The sequence below is a fragment of the Carassius carassius genome, chromosome 18 (assembly GCF_963082965.1).
Source record: "Carassius carassius chromosome 18, fCarCar2.1, whole genome shotgun sequence".
NCBI classification, from domain to species: domain Eukaryota; kingdom Metazoa; phylum Chordata; class Actinopteri; order Cypriniformes; family Cyprinidae; genus Carassius; species Carassius carassius.
The window spans coordinates 6,485,188-6,510,853 of NC_081772.1; the positions used below are offsets into that span (position 1 = coordinate 6,485,188).

At 37.6% G+C, this 25,666-nt stretch overlaps 1 protein-coding gene across 1 annotated transcript in view; it reads right to left on the reverse strand.

The window, feature by feature from the left end:
* LOC132092863 (cilia- and flagella-associated protein 251-like) overlaps positions 1-16,527 on the reverse strand; it is a 32,385-nt gene extending 15,858 nt beyond the window's left edge. The window contains exons 1-5 of the mRNA XM_059499287.1: positions 16,193-16,527; positions 12,453-12,662; positions 4,627-4,758; positions 1,838-1,864; positions 1,613-1,639 (exon numbers count right to left, since the gene is read on the reverse strand). Coding sequence (XP_059355270.1) covers positions 1,613-1,639; positions 1,838-1,864; positions 4,627-4,758; positions 12,453-12,662; positions 16,193-16,208 — 412 coding nt within the window. The 5' untranslated portion in view covers positions 16,209-16,527. The remainder of the gene's footprint in view (positions 1-1,612; positions 1,640-1,837; positions 1,865-4,626; positions 4,759-12,452; positions 12,663-16,192) is intronic.
* Positions 16,528-25,666: the final 9,139 nt, after the last annotated feature.

Genomic DNA, 25,666 nt, shown 5'->3' on the forward strand with positions numbered 1-25,666 from the left:
CATGAAAACCCCAAATTCTCAAAAAATTAGCATATTTCATCCGACCAATAATGAAAAAGTGTTTTTAATACAAATAAAGTCAACCTTCAAATAATTATGTTCAGTTATGCACTCAATACTTGGTCGGGAATCCTTTTGCAGAAATGACTGCTTCAATGCGGCGTGGCATGGAGGCAATCAGCCTGTGGCACTGCTGAGGTGTTATGGAGGCCCAGGATGCTTCGATAGCGGCCTTAAGCTCATCCAGAGTGTTGAGTCTTGCATCTCTCAACTTTTTTTTCACAATATCCCACAGATTCTCCAAGGGGTTCAGGTCAGGAGAGTTGGCAGGCCAATTGAGCACAGTAGTTACCAGTGGTTTTGGCACTGTGAGCAGGTGCCAGGTCGTGCTGAAAAACGAAATCTTCATCTCCATAAAGCTTTTCAGCAGATGGAAGCATGAAGTGCTCCAAAATCTCCTGATAGCTAGCTGCATTGACCCTGCTCTTGATAAAACACAGTGGACCAACACCAGCAGCTGACATGGCACCCCAGACCATCACTGACTGTGGGTACTTGACACTGGACTTCAGGCATTTTGGCATTTCCTTCTCCCCAGTCTTCCTCCAGACTCTGGCACCTTGATTTCCGAATGACATGCAAAATTAGCTTTCATCCGAAAAAAGTACACTGTGCACGGTGGCTCTGGATGTTTCTACTCCAGACTCGGTCCACTGCTTCCGCAGGTCCCCCAAGGTCTGGAATCGGTCCTTCTCCACAATCTTCCTCAGGGTCCGGTCACCTCTTCTCGGTGTGCAGCGTTTTTTGCCACACTTTTTCCTTCCCACAGACTTCCAACTGAGGTGCCTTGATACAGCACTCTGGGAACAGTTTATTCGTTCAGAAATTTCTTTCTGTGTCTTACCCTCTCGCTTGAGGGTGTCAGTGATGGCCTTCTGGACAGCAGTCAGGTTGGCAGTCTTACCCATGATTGCGGTTTTGAGTAATGAACCAGGCTGGTATGCTAATTTTTTGAGATAGGAATTTTGGGTTTTCATGAGCTGAATGCCAAAATCATCAGTATTAAAACAATAAAAGACTTGAAAGATTTCAGTTGGTGTGCAATGAATCTAAAATATATGAAAGTTAAATTTTTATCATTACATTTTGGAAAATACTGAACTTTTATCACAATATGCTAATTTTTTGAGAAGGACCTGTATATATGAGACTACTCTTATTCACAAACATTTGCATTAGCTGAAACTGATAATGTTGTTTAGATGCTTTCTGATTGCATTAGCTTTTCCATTTAGAGGTGGCTTAATGATCATTTCACGAAGATGTTAATGGACTAATACATGCAGCTTTATGGAACACTGATTAGCATGGGAGCACAATTAGGGTGTGTGAAAACAAAGGAAAATGATTATGAATGGCACTGAATGTAACAACGCAATCAATGACTGCTTAGTGCCCATTCTCCACAAAATACTCTAATGCTTGCCCTCCTAATGCAACTGTAATATAAATATGTTAATTACAGACTCAAGCAAACTGTTATCTGTTATGCTGATAGTTTATGTGTTCGCTAATGAATGCAATCTCATCAAGCGCTCATCAAGACACAAACCTTTTTTCCTCGGTGGCAAGAATTCTCCTAGAGGAGAGAGACACAGAACATAAGAAAAACTGATTAAGTTAGTTGGATAATGTGAGGTTTAATGCACGCTACAAAAATGCAATTGTTTATATGGCACAGTGACTCTAAGTCAGAGATGCTCAATCCAGGGCCTGCGAGCCAAAGTTCTATGTCTATGCTACATGATCAAAGTGAAGCACAGAGTTTGATACTAACCTTTTTTCCTCACAAAATGACGCTCACCTAAATCGGTAAAAGAGGAAGGAAGACAAAAGACAGTGTTAGAGAAGAACCTACAAAATAGATCTTTTGAAACATTGATGAGAGTAGAATAAATTATAAATGTGGCTCAGAAATGGGAAAAGGCTTGTCTGCGATCCACAGCATTTTATTCCCATATCCCTGAAGGTCTTCTATAAAATAAAAAAAAGGGCATGCAAACACCAGTGCACACACAGTGTTTTTTTGCAATCTTTGTCTTTCTCACTTACATATTTAATTTGCATGCAGATAACAGGTTTAAATCTAAATTATTGTGAAGCTACCTTTATGCCTGGTAAGGCTTTTACATGTCTACAATTCAAATGATTAATTAATCAGCTTGTTTGTCTGGCCAGTGATTTGATCTGGCGAGCCTGTTTTACTCCAGTCTGATACAAAAATACATCTGTATTTATCTATATTTCTAATTTACAGACATGATTATGAAATTGCTTTATGTTTTGAATATCTGTGCTATTTTCATAAATTCCCATTACTGTATATGTATAGCCTAGTACTATCAAATCTAGTAAATCAAGTTGTGCACCATTCATAACTGACACTGAAATGCCACATATAGTATATGGAAATGCATATTGTATTGAACTGATAATATGAACACATAATTTTCCAGAATGCATCATTTAAATTGCAATTCATTCCATACCTGTCAACTTTTGAATGGGAAGGGAGCTAATTATTTAATTAATTTTGCACAAACCTGCTCCTGACCCTGAAATTCTTTTTTTGACCTCATTGCATGTACATAAAAAAGTAAACTCTGTTTGTAGCATTTGTCAAAAACAATACATCAGGGTAATTCAATATTATTAAATGACAAGGATTTGTTTGTAACTCTATAGGGTGTATCACACAATAAAATACATAAGTAGCCAATTCACCAAGTAGGAGTTTAATAGCTGTAATTTTCAATTTCATGCAGCTCACCATGTCATGTTCAGTGATTGTTTAGTTAATCATATGGTTGATCAAGCTAGTACCTACATACGCTGTAAATGTAAATATAAATATGTGTATTAAGAGTTTACTTTAAGATCATGAGTTGGAACTTGAATTAAACTGACCACACTGCACAAGATGTTGAAACAGAAAAATATATTGATGAATAATATATTTACCTCTTAAGTTGCAGCGTGATGAGCTGTCTCGGCTACCGTACCTATTTCTGTCAGCCATTTGGAATCAAAACTAGTGAGTTACACAAATCATTGGAATCACACTTATGAAACGGTTCTCATCAATGAATCGTTTAGAGGATTTAACAAACGATCTGAATAGGTTCACGATTCAAAGTGAATCATTTACTTCACTCACGTACTAAAGCGTCTGGAGCAGCTTCTCCTGCCTCAAGCAGGGACTAGGCCTACTAAAGTGCACAGGGAGCCAAAATAATGTATTATTAAGCGTATATCTACCTACAATCCACTGAAACAAAACATCCTATCATTTGCAGCAATTTAAAAGACTTGATTAAGTTCAACACCTGCACGTGGAGCTTGTGAATGACTCGTACCTCAGTTAAATACATTATTCAAGTTTCAAAACAATAGCCTACCAACACACTGTGATTGGCTGTCTGGGCATTAAAGAAGCGACGAAATGCCACTGGTAATGGGAAGTTATGCATTTGTTATATATAAATAAATAACTGTGTAATGTATAATCTGTGTGTACATAGTGTTGTTAGAAGTTTGTATAAGCTAATTTGCATTCTTGCCTTTTTTTTTTCTTTTCTTTTTTGCTGAGATGATATATCCCACTTAAGATTCTGTTGGTATGTGAGGTAACCATCAATTTGAAAAGCATTCATTGATAACTGGAGCTGCTGAAGCAATGTGGATGTCAATCCACATGCATTTATTTTAAATGACTACCTCAAGGTGACTTTTATGAGGAATCTTAGTCAAGCGTGTTATTGGTTCAACAATCTCGGCAATGTCACTATTGTGTCTCTTTTTTTTGAGCTCTCTTTATGAATGTTTCTGAAAATTTCACTTGTGCATATGTGTACTTCCTTTGTCCTCTGACAGCTCCATAAACATTTATTTCTGCTGTATTTCGACTGGGAAGATTCCAAACTCTTGTGCTCTAATGTTACTAAATGTAGTAATGTAAATCCTGTAGCTTTTCATGTTTGTGTAATTATGAGTCTTGAGCAGATGTGGGAGTTTATTAATTGATTACAGTTCTGTGGTCACTGGTACTTAGCCAGACAGTAAATGACATTAAAATGTAGGTTCATTACTTCATAAGACATATTTAATCTTCATAGCATAGGCTTTATTTATCTTTGGAGATTTTGATTGAAGATTAAGGCTTATATTTGCTTATAATAAAAGTGTCAGTTTTAATGGCAGCATTGTTTGCTATTCTACGAGTCTACTGTACCACCCTTTTCAGAATTTTCAAGGTGATAATGTATCAGAATATAGATTGCCTGAAATAAAAAATTGCCACAAAAATGATCCATGATATTATTTAATCCCTTTGGGAAACCATTTAAAGCATGTTTTGTTTTTTGTTTTGTTTTTTCTGTAGAAGGAGGAAAACATGACCTTAAAAGCCAGCTCAGATTTCTAATAAGACCTATTAGTACACATGGCTCGTCAGATCAAACCGCTGTGGGTTAGTCTGTGGTTTCTGAGATGCTGTTGATATAACAGTAAACACTTTGTTATGGAATCGTGCTGTTAATGTTGAATGAAGGCTAGAAGTTAATATACCTTGCTCCTCCTCCTCTTCCGGTGCTAGCAAATTAGTCATAAAAGTCAAGGTTGACGTTATCCAATCAGTAGAGTCTTCCGTGGCTTCACTCACCGACTTCATGGGATGAGGGCTGATGTGCTGTATATCTCCTAAAAGCACGTTTTAGACAGGGCATCTTAAGACACGTTTCAATGCGTTCAACATACATTCACTCACAGCTGTTTAAACCAGATCTAACAACAGAGAAAACCTCAAACCTTTCAGTCTTTTGAATCTCAATGCTCTACAAAACCACTTAAAAATATTTTTCTCTATATCATACAGTTCAAAAGTAATTACTAACAAAATACATGAAATGGCCAAAAGTATGTGAAAAGTGAATGCTTTAACCATTTGTCGATTCAAAATCATAGACATTCAGTTTGTTCACTTGTTGCTTTTGTTGTTTAAATTGGACATTATTACTTTTTCATACTGCTTACTAGCCTAGAAATAATTTAATTAGTATTATTATTATTATTATTGTTGTAATTTATTCTATAATAATATTCATATTTTAACAGTGACATAGATTGGATAGATTGTAGCATTATATATATATATAGTACAGACCAAAAGTTTGGACACAACTTCTCATTCCAAGAGTTTTCTTTATTTTCATGACTATGAAAATTGTAGATTCAGACTAAAGGCATCAAAACTATGAATTAACACATGTGGAATTATATATGGAATTATATACATAACCAAAACGTGTGAAACAACTGAAAATGTCATATTCTAGGTTCTTCAAAGTAGCCACCTTTTGCTTTGCACACTCTTGGCATTCTCTTGATGAGCTTCAAGATGTAGTCACCTGAAATGGTCTTCCAACAGTCTTGAAGGAGTTCCCCGAGAGATGCTTAGCACTTGTTGGCCCTTTTGCCTTCTGTCTGTGGTCCAGCTCACCCCTAAACCATCTGGATTGGGTTCAGGTCCGGTGACTGTGGAGGCCAGGTCATCTGGCGCAGCACCCCATCACTCTCCTTCTTGGTCAAATAGCCCTTGATGCCTTCAGTGTGACTCTACAATTTTCATAGTCATGAAAATAAAGACAACTCTTTGAATGAGAATTATACCCCTTCCAGAATTTGCAAAATGTTCATATTTTTAGCAAAATAAGATGTATAATGAAAATTTACAAAGTTGTGTTAGTTGTTCACGAGTGCCTTGTTTGTCCTGAAAATTTCAACTGCCTGTTGTTTTTCAGAACAATCCTCCAGCTCCTGCACATTCTTTGGTTTTCCAGCATATTTGACCACTTTCCAGCAGTAAAACTGAGGGCAATTGAGGGACTCATACATAAGAATTACAAAAGGTCAAAACATTTATTGATGCTCAAGAAGGCACCACAATGCATTAAGAGCCGGAGGGTGATTCTCTCAATTGTTCTTAGTTTGAAAAGATGGATTTCAAAATCATGCAGTCACTGCTGGAAAGCAGTCAAATATGCAGAAGATGCTGGAAAACCAAAGAATGTGCAGGAGCTGGGGGATTTTTCAGAAGAACAACAGGCAGTTTAACTCCAGGAAATGACACAGAGTACTAAGTTTCAAGGGTATGTCGACTTTTGAATGGTGTCATCTTTATAAATTCAGTTTTATTTTGTCTTGTGGAGTACAGTATATAAACATCTGTTATGTGAAATAGCTTATTCAAGACAGTATTAAATAAAAAATAACATGCAGTTTTCTAGCTGCAACAGCCAAAGAATTTTATCAGAAGCAGGTGTTATAATGTATATACTTTTGGCAATGTACTGTGCTGCTTTTACTTTCAGATTATCAGTGTGCTATCATTATTGAATGGCATCTTCAGTAAGACAACCTAATGATTGCAGTGTAAAATTCTGCACTGAAAAAGGCTGAACATCCATATAAAACAAGCTAGGTGTATGCTTGCATATGCAGATACAAATATAAATGCCAAGTCAGAAAAACGTGTTTTCATTTAGGGAGACTCTTGAGTTTTCCTGCTTTCCACTGCTCTTTCACAGGAATACTCATATTTCACACTTCATCATGGAGTGCCTGTCTGGTTGCAGTTATTAGCAGGCAAACAGCATGACCCGAGTCAAAGCCATTTTACCAGATGTTTACTACCCCATTAGAATAAATTAGTATTTGATTATAGAATATTCTGGCTGCCAGCTATTTGTTGCCATTATAAAATTCTCAAGAATGTGTTAAAATCAGAATGTACATTAGATGTGCAGTAAAGCTATTTTAATTTCAAAACGTTGTAAATCTAAAAAGCCTATTAGGTTGATATTGCTTAATCATAATTCATTATATCAGTTTATTGAAGTTTGTTATTTCTTTATAAATTATATTTTATCAATTTGAGAAAAAAAAAGTCAATAATTGAATAGTTGTTTAAAAACCTGTCTTCCATTGAACAGGCAAACAGAAGTCTCTCCATTGATTGCAATGTTTTTCTGCGGAATCGGCATGTGAATTACTTATCGTTTCCAAATTAAATTGGGAAAGGAGTCAATATTTTAGGGCCAATGAAAATTGCACACATCATATTTATTGATCTACAAAAACATTCACCTTGACATTGTAAAGAGTTTATTTCTCTTAAGAATGCTGCTGGAAGATGCTGTTCAGGATGACTGAATTAAATTTACAGTTAATTTTTTTTTCTAGTCACATTTTTAATACCTTATAATAATGACCTTGGTTTAGTCATTTAAATAACAACTTCAAATGTTTTGCCTACCAAGACCACTACTGTATGTGTAAGATATAATATGGCTTGCCTCTAAGGCTGCCTGCTTCCTTTAATGTTTTCCTGACATGGTGAGGCTGAGATCCTGTAAAGATGAGAGACACAGAAGCAGAGGTGTGGGATAATAACACACACTCAAGGTTATGTACACACATGCTCTCATTGGGTCGTCCTCACTGAACATGCTCAAAACTCTAGGCAGGATAATCAGGATAATGTAGCCACCATTATAAATAAAATACATGCACGTATGGCACAACATCACAGGGTAGGTGTGAAAAGAGACATGTTTATCCATGTCACAGAGATTACAAAAACACTTTCGGCTGAGTGAAAATGAAACCACAAACATTAACATTTTGCGAAAAAACTAACAGATGTAAGAGGCAGGATACTGTATGTAGTGTGAATGTGTTACATAATTCACTGTATTATATGGTCTATATTTTAGAGCATTTACTGCTTCATATCAAATGAAATTGTCACACTCTTCTTTTTCTCACGTCTGCTTACGCCTGCATTGAAATTCAAGCCTCATAACGTTATTGTGACATCTCCTTTACCTAGAAATGCTAATGCAATACTGATGAATTCAGTGACATTTGTTTGATTAACTTTTTAACCTATTTCATGGAAATTCATATTGCCGTCCAAGCGCTCACACTCAAAACTGACAACATTTTACATTTTTGGGTGCTTGAGTGTGACGTAAACTCACAGGAAAGGAAAATTACAATTGCGATTTCTTTAATATCTCTAGACAGTAATAAGAATACAATGAGAGCAAATTCAAACTTTTGCTTATGTCTTCTGCTTCTCAAATGTGTCTGTAAAGAGGAAGACCCTATAATCTCACTCGTGAAGCTGAGTTCTCAGCTGTGTTTCAAGCTGATCAGATTTGCCAAGATACCAAAATCTGCAATTAAAAAGAAGACCAATAATCTAACATGCTTTATAACCACAATAATTACGAGTTTTTGTGTCACATTTGTTTCCATTTTTATTTATCCTACAGAGAAAAAAAAATAGATAAAGTGGATATCTATAACAGATAATTCCAATAAAGTTTTCTCTGGGCAATGCTGCTGAACCATTGAAATCAATATAAGAGACACAAAGCCATACAGATGAATGCTTAAATTAAGATACAGTGACCTCAAACTGAATGAATGCCTTGATGTTTTAAACTTATCCTGAGGACAAAGTAGAGAGAGCTCGGAGCACAAAAGTGCTGGTTTCTGTCTGATCTATGATAAAGGAATACGCCTGCTCTTTGTATCAATTCAGAAATCCTTTTCTTAATCTGGATTCTTTCTTTCGTTCTTTCTTTCTTTCTTTCTTTCTTTCTTTCTAAACATCCTTAAAAAAGATTAATCCAGAGCCCTTCACATGGCATGCAGGAAAAAATAAATTATAAAATTATTTTTCTTACTCCTCTGGCAATTTTTTTTTTAAATCTCACTTAATTCTGTTACGAAAAATAATGGAAAATAATTCTTATCAAGAAATGGTTATTATTTTTTATTTTATTTTTGCAGGAATGTCATTGGTGTTAAAAATCTGTTTCTTAATGTGCATGATAACTCTGCATATTTGAAGCTCTAGCTCGCAGTTTGTCTTGGCTATGATATGCTGCTAGGATTTTGCCAAGTAGGATAACTAACACATGAAAAATAGATGGGCTGATTGAAATGTTTCTTCATGACCAACAAGAAATATGAAATAACAAGCCCTACTTGGTAACATCACAGAAAGCAGTATAAAAGACTAACATGAGGTTTGGTTCTATTTATTACAGCTACAAACATGTTGTACTTTGTTTAAATTTTATCAGTGTTCTGAGGAACTCAGATGCAGTTGCTTGGAAAGTGAATGCTGCATGTGTACCAATTATGTTGATCTAAGATGTTCTTAGAATTATAGAGTTGCATAGAACAGTTATGTGACTGAGGATCCAGGCAAAAAGAAGACACAGACTATACCAGATCTTAGAAACACAGGCATGAGGGGAATGATTCCCAAAAGAATCTGTCACGCCACTGGGGAACACAGTGGTCTCGTCTTGAAAGTGAGTGAGGCTTCACCCTTCACTTTCACTGCACAGTCCTCTGAGCTCTACTCCTCTTTTCATGACCACAGCTTTCCGACAGTAAAGTCAACTCAAAAAGTTTGTTACCAGCCGTGAAGTATTTGTGTATTAAACCGTGTTTGTTTACAGTGTCAGTTTAATCCTGATATGTCTTGTACCTTAAAAAAATATTTATTATCATCACAATATTATTGCCATTCAATGTAATTGGTGAAAGTACATAGTTTTATAGTATTTTATATATAAGTATTTTATAGTTTTGCAGACCGATGGCTCTCAACTGGTGTGACTTCTGGTGCAAATAAGACAGCTAGCAAAGATAAGAAAGATGAATTGTTTGTTTTTATGGATATTTCTGTTGACTTTTGTAGGGTAGACAGGTTTAGTACTGTGTTGGGTCTTTATGTACATTACAAAATGTGGGTTCTCGGAACAAAACCAGTTGAGTACAACCCTTATAGACCACCTGAAGACAAATGGTAAAGACTGTAAATGCAAGGCTGTGTTAAGACGGGCCAAAGAGCCAAATTCCTGCCCATGATTCTGCATAGTGTAGCCCATTTCTTCAGGCTTAGCTCTTCTTTAAGAGGGAAATTAAAGTATATATTCCTTATCTGCAACATAGAATACTTCATTAATATTCTACATGTGAAATATCATTGTTTTGCACAATGCATTTAATGAAAAAATAATTAAATCATTCTGCATGGCAAAGAGATGTTGCCGTTCAATACAGAACAGTTAATAAACGAAGTCACGCTTCAGTGCTTTCAAAGCATAGTTATTGATGTTAGAGTAAAATTAATTGATTGAAGATAATAATTTGAGGCTTATTGTAAGCAATATCGCAAAGTAGACGTCAACACAAGCATATAGCACAAAGCTTATTGATGTCATGCTGGCTCAAATAAAATGATGGTTTTAAGTCTCTGAAATTATATACTGTGCACTTATTGAAATAAAAAGTTCAGTATTTTTATGCTTTGAGAATTTCAGATTCTTGTTAACATAATTGCAGCATGTGTTTGATTTTTTGGGGCCATTTTGCACTTAGAATCAAAATGGTGTTCATTCCCTTTATGTTATTTTATTCCCGATGAAATTACTGCCACAAGCATTTGCCATACTGTTTTATACCCCTCATAAAAACCCATATGAAATGAGGTCTAAATTTATGACGTTTGTGATAGACTTAGCCTACATATTTTTAAATATAGGCTAATAAGTAAGAAGATTTATTTGTCTCTTGAGCTGAAATTAGTTTCATGTTGTATTTCAATGCACAGCAACATTTGGAACTACAAATTCATTTGAAAAAAAAAAAAAAAAAAAAAAAAAAAAAATATATATATATATATATATATATATATATATATATATATATAAATATCGGAAACAATTATTTTTTTTATTATTATTAATACTATTATTATTTGTAATATTTTGCCATTTGTATGTTTCATTTTGAGACCAAAATAAACCATTATTTTATCCACATGAGTTTGAAAGACGAACACTCTTGTACATTCTGGTGACCTTTTTTTTCTAACTGGGGTTAACTGTTGAGAACTATGCTCAAAACAGGAGATCATATTCTCTGCCAGTGGTTTAGCTACATTCTGCCAAAACCTGACTTTATTTTATTTTATTTTATTTTTTATAGGTGTTTAGATATTACTAACGTAAAGTAAGACAAAAATCCTGATTAAGATCCTATTTTTTTTATATACTGCAAAAAATGGCACAGTTGTGCAGTACAAGTACTCCATAGGAGATTTGTTTTTTTATGGAGATGATTGAAGTAAATAAAATATTCGATCTGAAACAAAGCACTGTGCAATCTGCTTTCAAAGTGAACTTAGTCCCACAATTCATTTCACCAATACCACAAAGTCAAAGGTGTAGTGTCACACTGAATGGAATGCAAGACAGTCTATAGGAAGTGATGTTACTTGTGTCCATGACAGATTACATGGTTCAGTAAATTTTGAGATGAGAGTGACAGTTGCTTCCTGTTTGCATGCAGGAAAACACACAAATGCACACACAACTGGCATTAGTACTGAACTGCAGGCAGAGAGTCTTTACCAGGTTGTAAACAGGGGTCGTCACAGTATAATGTATGGGGTTTTTATTGGGTGGCAACAAGATGAAACATGGTGGTGGACAGGATGGAAAAAGGAGGGAAACTTAATAAAAATAAGTAAATGTAAATGTGAAGCCTAATTTGGGGCAGTGCAATCATGTAGTGAACTACATGACATGAAAGTCTAATATTTCCTTTCTGAAATACTTGAAAAAATGGGTTTATGTGTTTGTGTTCTAAGACCTTGTGATGGAATGAATTGTGAATGAGATGTGATCTCAATGACTGTAATAAATCCATCTAAACAATGACAATTTTATTAAACTATCACAATTGTCATTATGAAACTAAATCACACTGAGGAGCAAATGGCTGCAACTTCAAGCAATTCAGAACCAAAAACAGTCGTTCTATCATCTTCTTTTCATCAGGATTGGATTGTAAAGTACTGAATCATCTGGTGGTAATACAAAGTAAAACTGTGTCCTACAAGGACTTTTCTCTGACTCCATGTGAGTGCAACAGTGGCTGATAGCAACCTGGCCAACAGAACACCCTATCTATCCTTGTCACTGTCAATGCTATCAGGAACCAGTCAATATCCCTCCCTCCTGGTCTTAGAAGCCTCACAAGTTTGCTCTGTGGCACTGCTGATAAACATTCAGCAAGAAAACAAGCTTGGTGCTTTATCACATCATAAAAACTCATCCACACATCCAAATACTCCTCATCTGAGTCATGTTTTACTTTAAGCTGAGAGTTAATAAATAATATAAAGACCCCAATCAGGTAAAAAATTGACTGCTGCGCACAAGCTATAATCTCTTCAGGGACAACTGTAGCAAAATAACTCCCCATCGAAGGGAATTAGACCAAGATAAGAGACCTAGACCTACCTTCAATACCCTTGCTGTCGAGCAGGTCAAACATTATGACAGCCACAGTCGACCAGGTTACAACGAGAGCCAGCACGAGGATCCAGGCCATGGGGGAGCTGAACGTGGTGTACAGGTCATCGGTTAAGGTGCGTTTGGACGAACGTGTTGGATGTAGACTCACGTCATTCTTGATCTCGACTAGTGTAGTCATGGTGGTGGAGGACCGTGCTGTTAAGACAGATGGAGGTTTGGAAATGTATAAATGCAAACAAGACAGGTAAAAAATCATGTTAACCATGAGAAACCAATCTACATGGTTTCAAACTGGTTCAAGCTGGTTATTTATGGTTAATATCTTGTCCAGTTGCATACAGTAGTATTCACAGGTGGAGTTGACATCTTACTGTAGTTGTGTTAGAGCTTAGATGGTTAGAGTGTGAACCAATAACAAACCAGGTACAAAGAACCATTTAAATTAATAATTCACCATAAAATGTCAGTTCCTTGTTTTGGCTTAATTGGCAAAATATTTATCACACAAATTGATTGTGTCACTTCAGAGGAACTACAATATACAACTCACGGGTAAATTTCATTCTGTCTTTGTCCTTCTTGGAGTTTGAAAGTTTTGGGCCTGATCGACTTCCATAACAGTAACAAAAACAGATGAAAATGTTCAAAATATCTATTCTGTTTTCCAGAAAAGAATGAAAGTCATACAATTTTGAAACAAAATGAGGTTGAGTAAATGCTGAGAAATTTTTGTGTGAACTACTTGAATGATTCAGATGATTGGCTACTCTTAACTACCATCTGTAAGGAATAAGGAATCTGCTGGTGATAGTTTACAAAGAGTTTATTTTGTCTGTGTAGAGCATCTACAGACAAAATGAAGAGTATTTGGTCTGCACACTTTCAACAGTGAGTAATTTATGTTTTATAAATGAGCCACAGTGGCTGCTACTTCAATTTCGACAGTATTTTGCTCTAAACAATGCCTTGTTTTTTTATATATATATTTTGGCAATAACATATTTTTTACATACTTTTTTCTATGGAAGCTGCTTTTGATGCTCAATGCTATTTAAAGAATCTGTGTATTGTATGCACATTCAACGCTATCTCACGACCAATTCGTATGTATTTTACGAGGCGTCTAATTCGTACGAATTTGTACGACCTCACTCGTACGATTTTATACGATTTGTCTAAACACCAGTGACGTGTAAGTTTAGGGACAGGGTTAGGTGTAGGTCAATCGTACAAATTCATACAAATTTTGCAACTCGTAAAATATGTACGATTTGACAAAAATCTTATGAATTTGTACAAATGTACTCGTACAAATTCGTACAAATTAGCCACCTCATAAAATATGTACGAATTGCCGTGAGATCGGGTAGGCACATTAAGTTGTCTAGTTCTGTCACGTTTCTCACTCTTAGTACAGACAGGACATAAGAGTTATAAAGACAAAGACAGCTAGACAGCAGATGAATGTTTGCTTTTTATCTTTATGAGTGCATTGCCTGGCAGAGAGATTAAACTTGTTGTCGGTAGATAGGGCACACATCTCTAATTGCAATGTTTCATTATTAAAACATCTCCAAGGCCACTAGAGGAATGCTTGCGATGTGTCATCTGTTGGCCAGAGCTCCTTTAAAAGCCCCTTTTCTAAATTGATATAAATTCTTGCGGCAGCAAAAGAGTCCAAAAATACAGCACATATAAACCGTATAATATGTGCTGCAAAGTTTACTAGACCATTTTATTCATCTTTGCCAATATTGTTGACTTAAATCATCGTAAATGATTGATTCTTGCACAGACCACTTTGATTGTGTTTACAGAAAAGTATTTGTGGATGATCCATTGTGAATCTGAGGCAAGATCAGGGCAGTGGTTCTTATTTATACTGGACCTTTTGCTCAGAGAACCACTCTTTTCTGCTACCTCTACTCTAGGCTCAAAGATAATGATATGTTCCTGTGTGGGGGGGTTTGATATACGTCACACACCAGAAGTGTTAGCTAAGACCACCTGCTCTTCACATGGTCCCTGTTGTCAAATTTAGGATTAGACGTCCAATCCAAATGCTGACTCAATAATGTTTTTCTGTAGAAACCATATGCTTAGCTGCATCTGGTTTGGAGTTTTGCGGCATCTTTCTATGTGTTATCATGACTTCGCCCTTGCAGATTGTCTACAAGCTTTAGTATCTGATTGTACAGAAACATATGATCGCATATAGTGTACACAGAAGGCCTAGGAGAAATCTTTCCATGGCAACACAGTGCGCAAATGCCACTTCAACTCTTGCTGTGTTGTAAACCCGAAAGTGGTGAAAGGTGGCACAAGAAATAAAAAAAAACTTCTCATTGCTTATTTTAATATAAGACCTTGTCCTCCTAAGATCCGTGTATGGATATCCATGGCAACTAATCCCAGGTTTGTAAATGAGAGATGTTGAGACAATGAAATCAGTAAAAAAAACACTCTGCAACGCTATTTCTTCAAGTGTCACTTTAAATATGATTTATTCAGGCTGATCTGAGAGACCTTTCACAGTTTAATCAGAATATCAAATTTACTTTAAAGTCTTTGCAACATTTAGCCATTTCACGCAAGACTGGGGCTCATTTGTGATGGCCCTTGACGTCAGTAATTGGCTTTTTTTTTTTTTTGGAAACTCTATCTCAAGTCACTGATAATGACTTTAAAAAGATTTCAAAAATTTTAAACGCATTTCTTTCTTTTTTGTTTTGTTTGGGAACTGACTGGGTTTCAGTTTCTTGGGAAAACCTTGAGAATACCGCACTTCTAAATCTAGAAGTTAATTGACAACTATCAATGAAAATGTTCTGCAGATACACTGAAACCTTCAGCTTTCAATGGGGACTGAAGCTTTTCAGGAGCTACAAAAGTTGTTCTGTAACTTTATTCCAAGTTTTCAAAGCATATGATAACTTTGTAAAACTGACTTAAATGTAAGTTGTCGGTCACTGATAATCTTATCATCTGCCATTATTGAGAGAAATAGTGATAACTGATTTGTATATGAATCATTCTTTTGAATCAAATCTTTTCAGTGAGTGATTTATTCATGTTTTAAGCTAGTCCAAATCTTAAACCAAAACCATTGACTTAGTGATTATGTTGCAGTGAATTCAGAAGAATGTACAAGTTGCATTGATCTCTTTTATGGTGAATTTGTGTCCTTTTTGAGGATTTAATTGCATTTGCATGGAAAAAAATAGTGACTAGTCTTTGTAATTTCTCTTTTTGTCTTCCACAGAAGAAATAAAGTCATATGGGTTAGGAACGGCATGAGGGTAAGTAAATTAGTTAATGAATTGTTTGAAATGTAAATGATTTAAAAATTTTGGGTCCAACTATTGCTTTAAATATATTTCCTCTCTAGCTGATTGAACTGTATTTCAGTTGATAACACTACATTTAAAAAACCTTAAAAATCTGCAACAACATCAGAGGCCTACTTCAAAGGACTACAGATTCCCATAGAGCCATATGATATGGTGTATTTTTAGCTGCTTTCAACTTCAAAATTCCCCTCCAAAGCAGATGGTTGCTGTCTAAGAGACAGTTAACTTGACTAAATTACTAAGTTAACTTAAAGATCTTGGATGTATGCTGTTAGTAGCGCAATTTACATAACATACACTAACATTTATTTGACTTATGCCACCTTATTGTTAAATACACTTAGAAATGTAACTGGAAAATGAAGTTGACAGTACCTTCCATCTCTCTCATGCACTAACAGGCTGAAAGCACAATCTCAAGAGTCAATTCCCCGGTCCGGAATAGTTTTCCAATCAAAAGCACCACAATGACTTTCTGTGCCTTTCCTGTTAGAGTCCCAGTAAAACTTTTGCTTGTGCCAGGGCCCCCTTCAAGGAAGCAAAAAAGGCACCTGTTGCTTAAAGTAGCATAGGAAAAAAACTATACACTTTCAGCTGGTGACCAAGTACCAGCAGGAAGGGGAAAAAAGGGCTAGGCAGTCAAAAGAGCAAATCAAGCCCTAGGTTGTCCTTATGTTTGTTACCAGCCCATGATGTGTGTGGGTCAGGAAACATGGGAGAGAGTGGAGGATGGGTTTCAAGGTAACCTTATCTGTGACTGGACTGTGTGGTTTATTCTTAGAGTCCCCAGCAGCAATGGCATTATGTTTTGCCTTTTTAGGCCAGGGGTGTTACCCCTGAAGTGGAGCCAGGCTGTCATCAGGTGAGTGTGTGGGAGGCAACCACTCACATGAAAATGCATCTTTGAAATGTGCATTTTAATCAATTTTAACACAATTTTCTGCTAATTTGCATAATGAAATATTGCATGTTATACATTAAAAGCATAACATACTGCATACAGATTTCTTTAATGGAGATTTTTTTAGCTAAAATTGAGAGGCAGTAGTAAATTAATGCATGTAAGAAACGGAGCCCGTGATATACTCATGTTAAGCTGTTGGTGGTGACTTGTTAAATATTCATGCAAATCAAGGGAAATCTTTTTCATAAACCGTGCAAATGGAACATTTAGAAAGTTGACCTTTAAAGAGCAAATTGAATTTTATTCTTTCAGCTGTACCTTTCCCATATTTCAGGGAATAGGGAAAAGCCTGAGATGTCAGAACACAAGTGTGCTTTCAAGATTGAATGAAATAGCTTGACAAGCACAGGTTTCTTTCTAACATATGTTGAAAGGACCTATTGAAACAGGAAGTTGGGATGTAACTTATTTTTCAGAAATATCCAGTAGGCTTTAGTTGTGCTTAGACTTTTTGTTTTTGTAGACAGCCATGCTCTTGCTTTGCTATTGCTAATTTTGTATTTGACAAAACTCTGGATATATTCACAAGTGCTGTTTTCACCAAACTGCTAGAAGACTTTTTCTCAATGTCTAGGAGTATAGTAGCATATAGAGACATTAAAGGTAACATGGACTATAAGCTAAAATACTTACATTTTGAGTTAAAATATCCAAGTTTAAAGATACATTAGAGGAATGTTTTATTTTCTGCACACTAATGTAAAACTACTGCTTACTAAAATATTAAATTACTACTGAAGCAAATTTGACCATCTGAATCAGCCCACAATAGCAGCTTTTTTTTCAGTTTATGGACTAAAAAAACAAAAAAACAAATAACATTACCATTAAAATTTGACCATTTCTCTTTCTTCATTTTATAGGAAGACCCATATTCATGAAGACAAAGTTGCATCTTTATTCTCGTCCTGTCAGAGCTTAGTATACAATGGAAGCTTTGCATTTCTCACCCACTCATCTGCATTGCTGTCGTAGTCAGTCTACCTTTGTGTAGGTCGAGATGAAACATGCAAGTCTGATGAAATCGGGTGCAATGAGGAGGAAAAATGAGTGGCATTGTGGTGCGAATCATGGGTGCGAATCATGGGTGCTTTTCATATGCACATGTGTTTGTGTGTACGAAGCCCACACTAAGAGAAGGTTGACGCAGACACATTCTGTCCTGTTTAGTGTGCCGCTGTGTCACCTCAGAGTTCAATCCTAGCTCGTCATCTCTCAACAGCTATCACATAAAAGACACTGCAATGACATCTGTGACCTCCTTATCTCACAATAGCAGGGTTTAAATTAGCCAGATTTCCATTTAAATGCTGCTTCACTGAATAGCTTCTCAAGTCCCTGAAATGAGACAAGAGGTCTGAATAAACCATCTATCTTTGGTGCAAAGGTGAGAAAAAAAGCAGATGGCTCAATCAGCTCTGAACGTCATGCTAAACATGGAAGATGGATAAGTAGTCATTGCATTAAATAAGCAAAACAGCCAATTGAAGATTAACAGATTTACAGAAATAAATCTAGGTTCAGTTGTTTTTAGGGAAGGGAATTGATAAATAATTTTACAGTTTTGGTTTAGAGTCCTCTTAAAAATTTCAGTTGATTACCTTTCATTAAGATTTAAGGAATAAATATTTTGGAAAAGGTTTGCGCTTTATATTTTTAATCCACTGAAAACCAACAACACATAGGAGTCATTAATTTTGTGCAAGTCCACTAGTTGCACTGCATGGTTATTGATCCACTAAAAATAAAGCAATGCCATTGATCCGAGGTGGAGCTGCACAAGCCTATGGCGAAGGCTAAGCCCACCAGAGCCCGCCAATATGGGCTGTGCAATCTGGCTCAATAAATGGGCATGTTGCCATAGGATTCTCAGATTTATTTTCCTTCAGCAATGACGACGGTCTTCACTGAAACTACGGGACTTGAAGCTTCACTGTTGAAATGCCTCACAGTGTATCAAGACCTCTCTGCTCAGCTGATCTTGCAGCCGCCTACTGTGCCACAGTAGCGCCTGTCTTCCAGATTCCCATCCGCCATTCATTTTGCGGCATTGATGCAAATACCACCCCATTTCTTTCTGGACTCCCCTGCATGCTGCTGATGGTCACGGCGATTGCATCTCATGCTTATGGAGATCCCACGCTGATGATGCACTCAAGGTGATGGAATGTCCTCATTGCGAGTATATGAGTCTCTCCTCTCTGCGCTCGTGGGCAGCTTTCTTTTCAGAAAGCGACCCGACCCGAGGAAAAAACAGCAGGGCAGAGGACCTCTGCGCCCGTAGATGAGCAAGCTCATGCCGGCCCAACCCTGCGTGCCTTGTTCTTTCCTCAGTAAGAGGCTTCCCACGTCCTCTTCTCCCAGCCAGACCAGCATCCCTCCATGGCTGCAAGCGATTTGGTGTCATTTGGTGGGAGCGAGTGTGACGTGCTTAATGACAGCCTGTCATTGGCGGCCTTCGACGCAGTGGAGCCGTCAGGCTCAATCAATGACCCTGCCCCCCTGCCGCCTACAGAGCAAAGCAAACCAGAGCCAGGCATGGATGCCAAACTCATCTGCATCATGTCAAAGGCTGTAGAGGAGCTGGGATTGGAGTGGTCTCCACTGGAGGAGCCCAATCGCAGCGGCCTGGATGAGGGGTTCTTGCAGGGCCACTGTCAAGCCCCTCAACAAAGAGCTTCGACGGTGCTGAAGAGATGGTCAGCTTAGTGGTGCTCGAGTGCCACTTATGGTTGACCTTAACAGAGATTAAGGATGCAGACAAAGTCCCCTTTCTGGACTAACTGGTCTCCCCCTCTGGCCTCTTTGGACTTGCGGTCAAGGGATTCGCAGAGCGCTTCACTGCTGCACAGAAGTTGTCCCAGGCCATGCGACAGTTCCTTCCCAAGCGCTCCAGATCTACGGCTGCTTCTAGTTGCCCCAAATCAGCACCGGCTCAGCAGCCTGCGAAGCCCGCAACTCCATTCACGAAATGTCAGTGACCCCTGGCCCAAGTTAGTGCTGGACCTGGCACCTCAGGTGTCCTCCTGATCTGCAGGAAAGGAAGAGGAGGGTGCCAAGTCTCGCTACAGTCGGACCTCCCCCTAAGAAGCCTCTGTTGTGCCTCCAAGCACCCCGTTCAGTTCGGGGTGCTGACAGCAGTGTGTTTGTGAACACTGGGCTCATTCCGAAAGTGCACACACATCCAGCCACTGTTATAGCAGAAAAAAATAAAACACAAACACTTTCAAAAAGAGAGCATATTTCCTCTTTCGCTTACCATGAGTGTTGGGTCCTCATAAGGTGATCCTCAAACCAAATTAATCCAACCCTTGCAGGCCTGGCAGAGGGGACCTCTTTGCTTCAAAAGACAACTCTCACTGCCCAAACTATTTCTCAAAGGACATGGACTCGTTGGCCCACAGCTGGCAGAACCTCCTTTACGCTTCCTCCGATCACCCTGATCCCACAGGTAATCAGGCGAATCAGGGAACAAGGGCACAGGGTTCTGTTGGTAGCCCGACACTGGAAGAACCAACACTGGTTTGCAGAGTTGTACCAGCTGCTTGTAGCAGCTCCATGGCCTACTCTCCTAAAACCAGACCCAGTCTCATTCAACATATCTCTGATATATCTGGCCCTTCCCCTTCTATGTCTATGTAGAAGCTATAGCATCCTATCATGCTCCTTTAGCAGGCCAATCAGTGGGCAGAAACAACCTGGTTGTTCGCTTCTTGAAGGGGTCTAGGAGGCTTAACCCGCCTTGCCCCTCAACAGTCCCCACATGGAATCTGTCCACGGTGCTAAAGGCTCTTAGGAGCCCTCCTTTTGAGCCACTACAATCTGTTGACTTTCATCCCCTGATGCTAAAAACCATTCTGCTACTGGTGTTAGTATAGGTAAAGTGGATGGGAGATCTACAGGTGCTCTCTCTGAGCCTCTCTTGCCTGGAATTTGGGCCCAATGACTCTAAGGTCGTCCTGAAACCGAGGCTCGGGTACATACTTAATTTTGTTCAGACCATATGTATTAACTCTATCATTACCCCAAATGGGTAGGTGATGCTATTGCGCTTGCTTACTCCTCATTGGGCCTACACTGCCCCATGGGAGTAAGAGCCAATTCGACTAGAGGCATGACCTTGTCTTTGGCTTGGTCTAGTGGTGTGTCCATTGCAGAAATCTGTGTGGTTGCTAGCTGGACCTTGCCGTCCACATTCACCAGGTTCTATAATCTGGATGTCATTTCTGCTTAATGGCCTCAGTCTTGCCTCAGGGCAGAACCAGTCTCATGCTTTGCCTACCTGTGCTCTTGGCTCTCATGGAGTGCCGGGGCTGTAAGTTTTTATTCCTGGAATGTTTACTTATGGCTGGGCTGATCTCTACGAGTTTAACCCTAGTACCTCCTGCAGGGTCTCCTTGCAAAATTACTCCTGAGCCTCTTGTGGTGCTTAAGGCAAGTATGAGTCGGGAATGAGAACTGCGTACTTAGCCATGCTGTACAGTTGCACGACTCAGTTGTCCCTTCAGTTGAAGTAACCTGAGAATCCTATGGCGACATATTGGCGGGTGCGCTTCATCATTTTTCATTTACTGCAGGAATCAATGGCAGTTACACTTCATTATTGAAAAAGCTTCAGTCATCAGAGAAAAAGGTTTTCCCTATAGCGTCTTAGCAGACACAGTACTCGTTCTCGTATCTCAGGGAACTGAGGTTACGTCTGTAAACGAGTATGCTTTTGATCCACTGTAAAAAGAACCAACTCCTACGAGTGACTTATTTGGAAATTAGACTACATTGGTTGCATTGCAAGTTCTACCAGAAAGACTCGGAGAAGATATTGTAACAATTCATCCATTTATTTAAGACCCAGCAAGCTATATGGTTGTATTTGGCGTAGGCCCCATCCGTAAATAGCTGTCCGAGGGTACGGATTCGGTATTTCCTGCCTGAAGATGAAGGCAGGGGCGCAGCCGACCCCCGTGAGGTTTTAGGAGGGACCATCCTGGTGGTGGTGGGGTGGTTGGAGGGGAAGAACATCCTGCGGTGGTAAGGGAGATGCAGGGAAGAAGCTTGTTATTTATGAGGGAGGAGCCCATCTTGGTGGTGGAGGGGTGGGTGGTGGTGAGTGAAGTGTTCAGCATCTGCAAACTCACGGTTTCAAGTGTAAGCACAGGTTCTTTTATACTTCTATCATTAGAACGTGATTGGACAGTTGAGAAGGTAATAGGTGATGCTAACAATTGAGTCTTCCTGGCAGAACTTATGCTAAAGCTTTCATTTTTTGGAAAACCACTAAGAATATCTTAATTGAACAAAATAATTTGTGTTGTACATTTCATAATATTTCATAGTGTTATATTCCTTAGATAATGCAGAAAAGTAGTGAAAGAATCCTTTAGTTCTGGTGTTTTTGTATCATTGGAACCTGTTCTGAATAAGAATTTGTTTTTACCTTAGGGGTTGTAAAATGTCTGTACAAAATCAGCAGTCCATGCAGAACTGAAAACTGCTGAGGTACATAATGCAGTCCCAGCCAGCGAGAAGATCTTTTAGATGTAAATTTTTTCTATATAGATTTTTTATCATTGATACAAGGCAGATAACTAGTCAACAGCCCATACAGTTTACTTTGTTTCTTCAAAAAGCTTTATGAAATATATGCAGATTAGTTTTTTTACATCTCAGTCTTTGGTCTGTGAAATACAAAAAAAAAAAAAAATTAAAACAACAAAAAATAAACAAAGGAGGAAGCATAAAATAGCTGATGAGTCTATAATGATGAAAAATCCTGCAAAGTAGCCACATTCTTTCCATGCATGAATGATTTTAAAGAACTAATTTAGAAAAAGAAGAGTCATACAAATGTGGTTTATGGAAAGAGAAAGCAATAAACCAGCAGGTTGTAAAATAAAAATGTGATTCATAAACTTGTCTATAAAAACTAAATATTTACTTTTATAGCATTGCCTGTCTGACAACCTAGGATTTTACAGTTTGCAGTTGTCAGAAACAACAACACACTATCTCCAAATAATTTAATTTAATTTATTAAGTAAAACTGCGTCTTAATGGGTAATTTAAAAGAACTGCTGATGAAGTCATTAATACTTAAAGACAGGCTGTCTGGAGTGCAATAGCAAGCAGTGCTACATGACCATAATGGGAGGACAGGTCAGGCCCTGATTCAAATGCTTTTGGAGAATAAGAATTTGAGGGGGGAAAAGAACAAAAATAAGCCTAATGGGCTTTGTCATTGTATTTCACAGGGAGGGGTGTTATGGATGAGTGCATCAAACCCCTGTTATGCTATGCCAAACCCAATCATAATTTAGTCCTGTCAGCTCTAACCGGCCATCTGGATGCTCACCATACTAGACAATAACAGTGCCGTAAACAAGGAAGAAAATAGGTAACACGGAACAAACTGAGCCTCTGGTTTAATGGGAGTATTAATGGGATCGTACTGTATGAATAAGGATCTCTTATAGAGCTGTTCATAGTCCTATGAAAGCTGGAGGAGAATTAGCATTTTTGACCACGGGTTTCCTTCTGGAACTCTGAATGGGTTTTTAGCATAGATAAAGTTTTCAGTTTAGTGAGTAAAATTTTGTTAACATTACTTGAAGAGACTTTAACATTATGTTCTTAAATTAAAGAACATTTTAAATTAAATTAAATTAAATTTTTCAGTTGTAACAGTAAAGACATTTATAGAGTTACAATGGAAGCCTGAAAAAAAATATGTTTCTACAAACATATTAAGCAGCACAACTATTTTCAACATTGATAATAATAAGAAATGTTTCTTGAGCACCAAATCAGCATACTATAATAATTTCTGAAGGATCATGTGAAGACTGCTGTTTAATTTCAGTTTTGCTATCACAGGAATAAATTACTTAAAAAACTATAGGGATTTTTTTTATTTATTATAATTATTTTAAAAGTAGTTGAAAAGTAAACAAAATAGAGGCCTTTGTGAAGTTTTAATTGATGTGTGTATTACTTATAACTGGGATATTGTATAAAATGAAAATGGTGTTCTCATTTTTATTTTATTTTTTTATGAATGAGATGACAAATATACAGTATAAAGCTGCTGTGACTCTCAAGTGAATTTTTGTGAAGTTTTGTGGCTCAAATTTCACCCATATAACCATAGCATGTTTAGGAACACTGTTACAGGCTCAGCTACAGTCCTTTAGTTCTAATCATAGAGCAGTTTAAGTAATGAGGTTGTGCAGAATGACGTTAAATAGAAGAAGGTAATTTTTTTTATCCTTTCTCTGGGTTTCAACCTAGTAATGCTGGTCTTATCCACAGCACCAATCCATTAAAGCCCTTCCTAAAAGCTAGCCAAATATTGATAGTGACTCAACTAGGATTGCTCCTGCTGGCTAAATTGCAAATGTTCTATCATTGTAAAGTCCACCATTTTATTAGAGTTGTATAAAGATTTGGCCATGCGGCATGCTCTTTGGCAGCATATCCCTCTGAACTGAATGTGGCCCAATACTGCTGGATGTGTTCATGTGTAATTAGAGTTGACAGGGCTGCAACATCCCATATTAAAGTGCTGAGATGGGCAACCCAATGCTTCACTGATTCCCACTCAAGGAAGGTACGTCGGACACCTGAAAGGAGCCCTGCCTGCCGCACTTTCTTTGTTCAGATACCGTACCATCAATTAAAAACCCTGCATTGCAGACACTCTTCTGGCATTCATTCGTTTTCAGAGCGCTCCACTTAAAGGAACCACTAAAAATGAACTTTTACAATGAAAGTTCAACCAGTCTCTCTCAAGTTCACTGGCAGATAGCAGAGCTCGCTGGCAGCTATCAATAGAAGCAGATGTGGATGCCTCCGGATAGAAAATGTGCTGAAAAACACTAGATGAATGTGTAGGATAATTGCAGAGGCTGTGCAAACAGCCTTTTTCGGTGGTATGTGTAATGTCTGGGGTGATGGGTCTTCTGTGTTTGTAAGGCAAACGCTTAACAAATACGAATAGAAAGTTGAGTGAAATGTGTAAAGATTCATCAAAACAGTGGTCTACAGATTTACTTGTGTGCTTGGAAAAAAGTGCAATGGACCACCTTTATAATGCTCTTCTTTCTGTAGCACCTGGACACATTGAGATTTTGATTTATTGAAAGAAAAATAGAAAAAAAGAAAGAAAAAAAACTGCACTGTGAAAATGTTTTTCCTAAATTGTAAATTAAATGATTTATTTGAGTATATTTTATTAAAAAAATATTACTTATGTGTTTCTTCTTCGGAATTTCACATTTAATTCAATGTTTGTTGTTGCTTTGTAATTATTACCAGCAGTTTCTCAGAGAAAATAGTTTCTTGAGTAAATTACAGAATTCTCATTTTAGGATGAACTATTCAACTTTTGAGAGTTTTTCACCTCTTGTCTGCTCTGTGAATTGCTTCACATAAAAAGCAACTTGCATCACTTGCAAACTTTGATTATACAGTCTGTCTCAGAGAAACGAACAAACTGGGGGCAAGAAATTATCATCAATATCTGATGGCCTTCTGGAATCCAGGTTTTGAATGATTAAAACTGGCAGTGAGCTACAAAAGCCCCGTAGTTTCCCTAACATAGCAGCAGTCATTGTGTGTTGCCAAGACACTGTTTGTGTGGTGAACATGATTCATCTGTTGTGCATGTGTGAAAATAACTTTTAATTATAACTCCATGCATTGCTGTTTCAAACTTTACTGTCTGCATGTTTGGATAATTCTGTGTATTATTTTCAAAAGGGAGCATGTGGAATTCTGGGCCAGGTGCACATGTTAAACTTTAAAATCAGCACATTTTTATTGGCATTTGACAGCCCTGACATATAGTAGCTGGCAGTATTTAATGTAAAATAAGCATGCATAAATGTTAT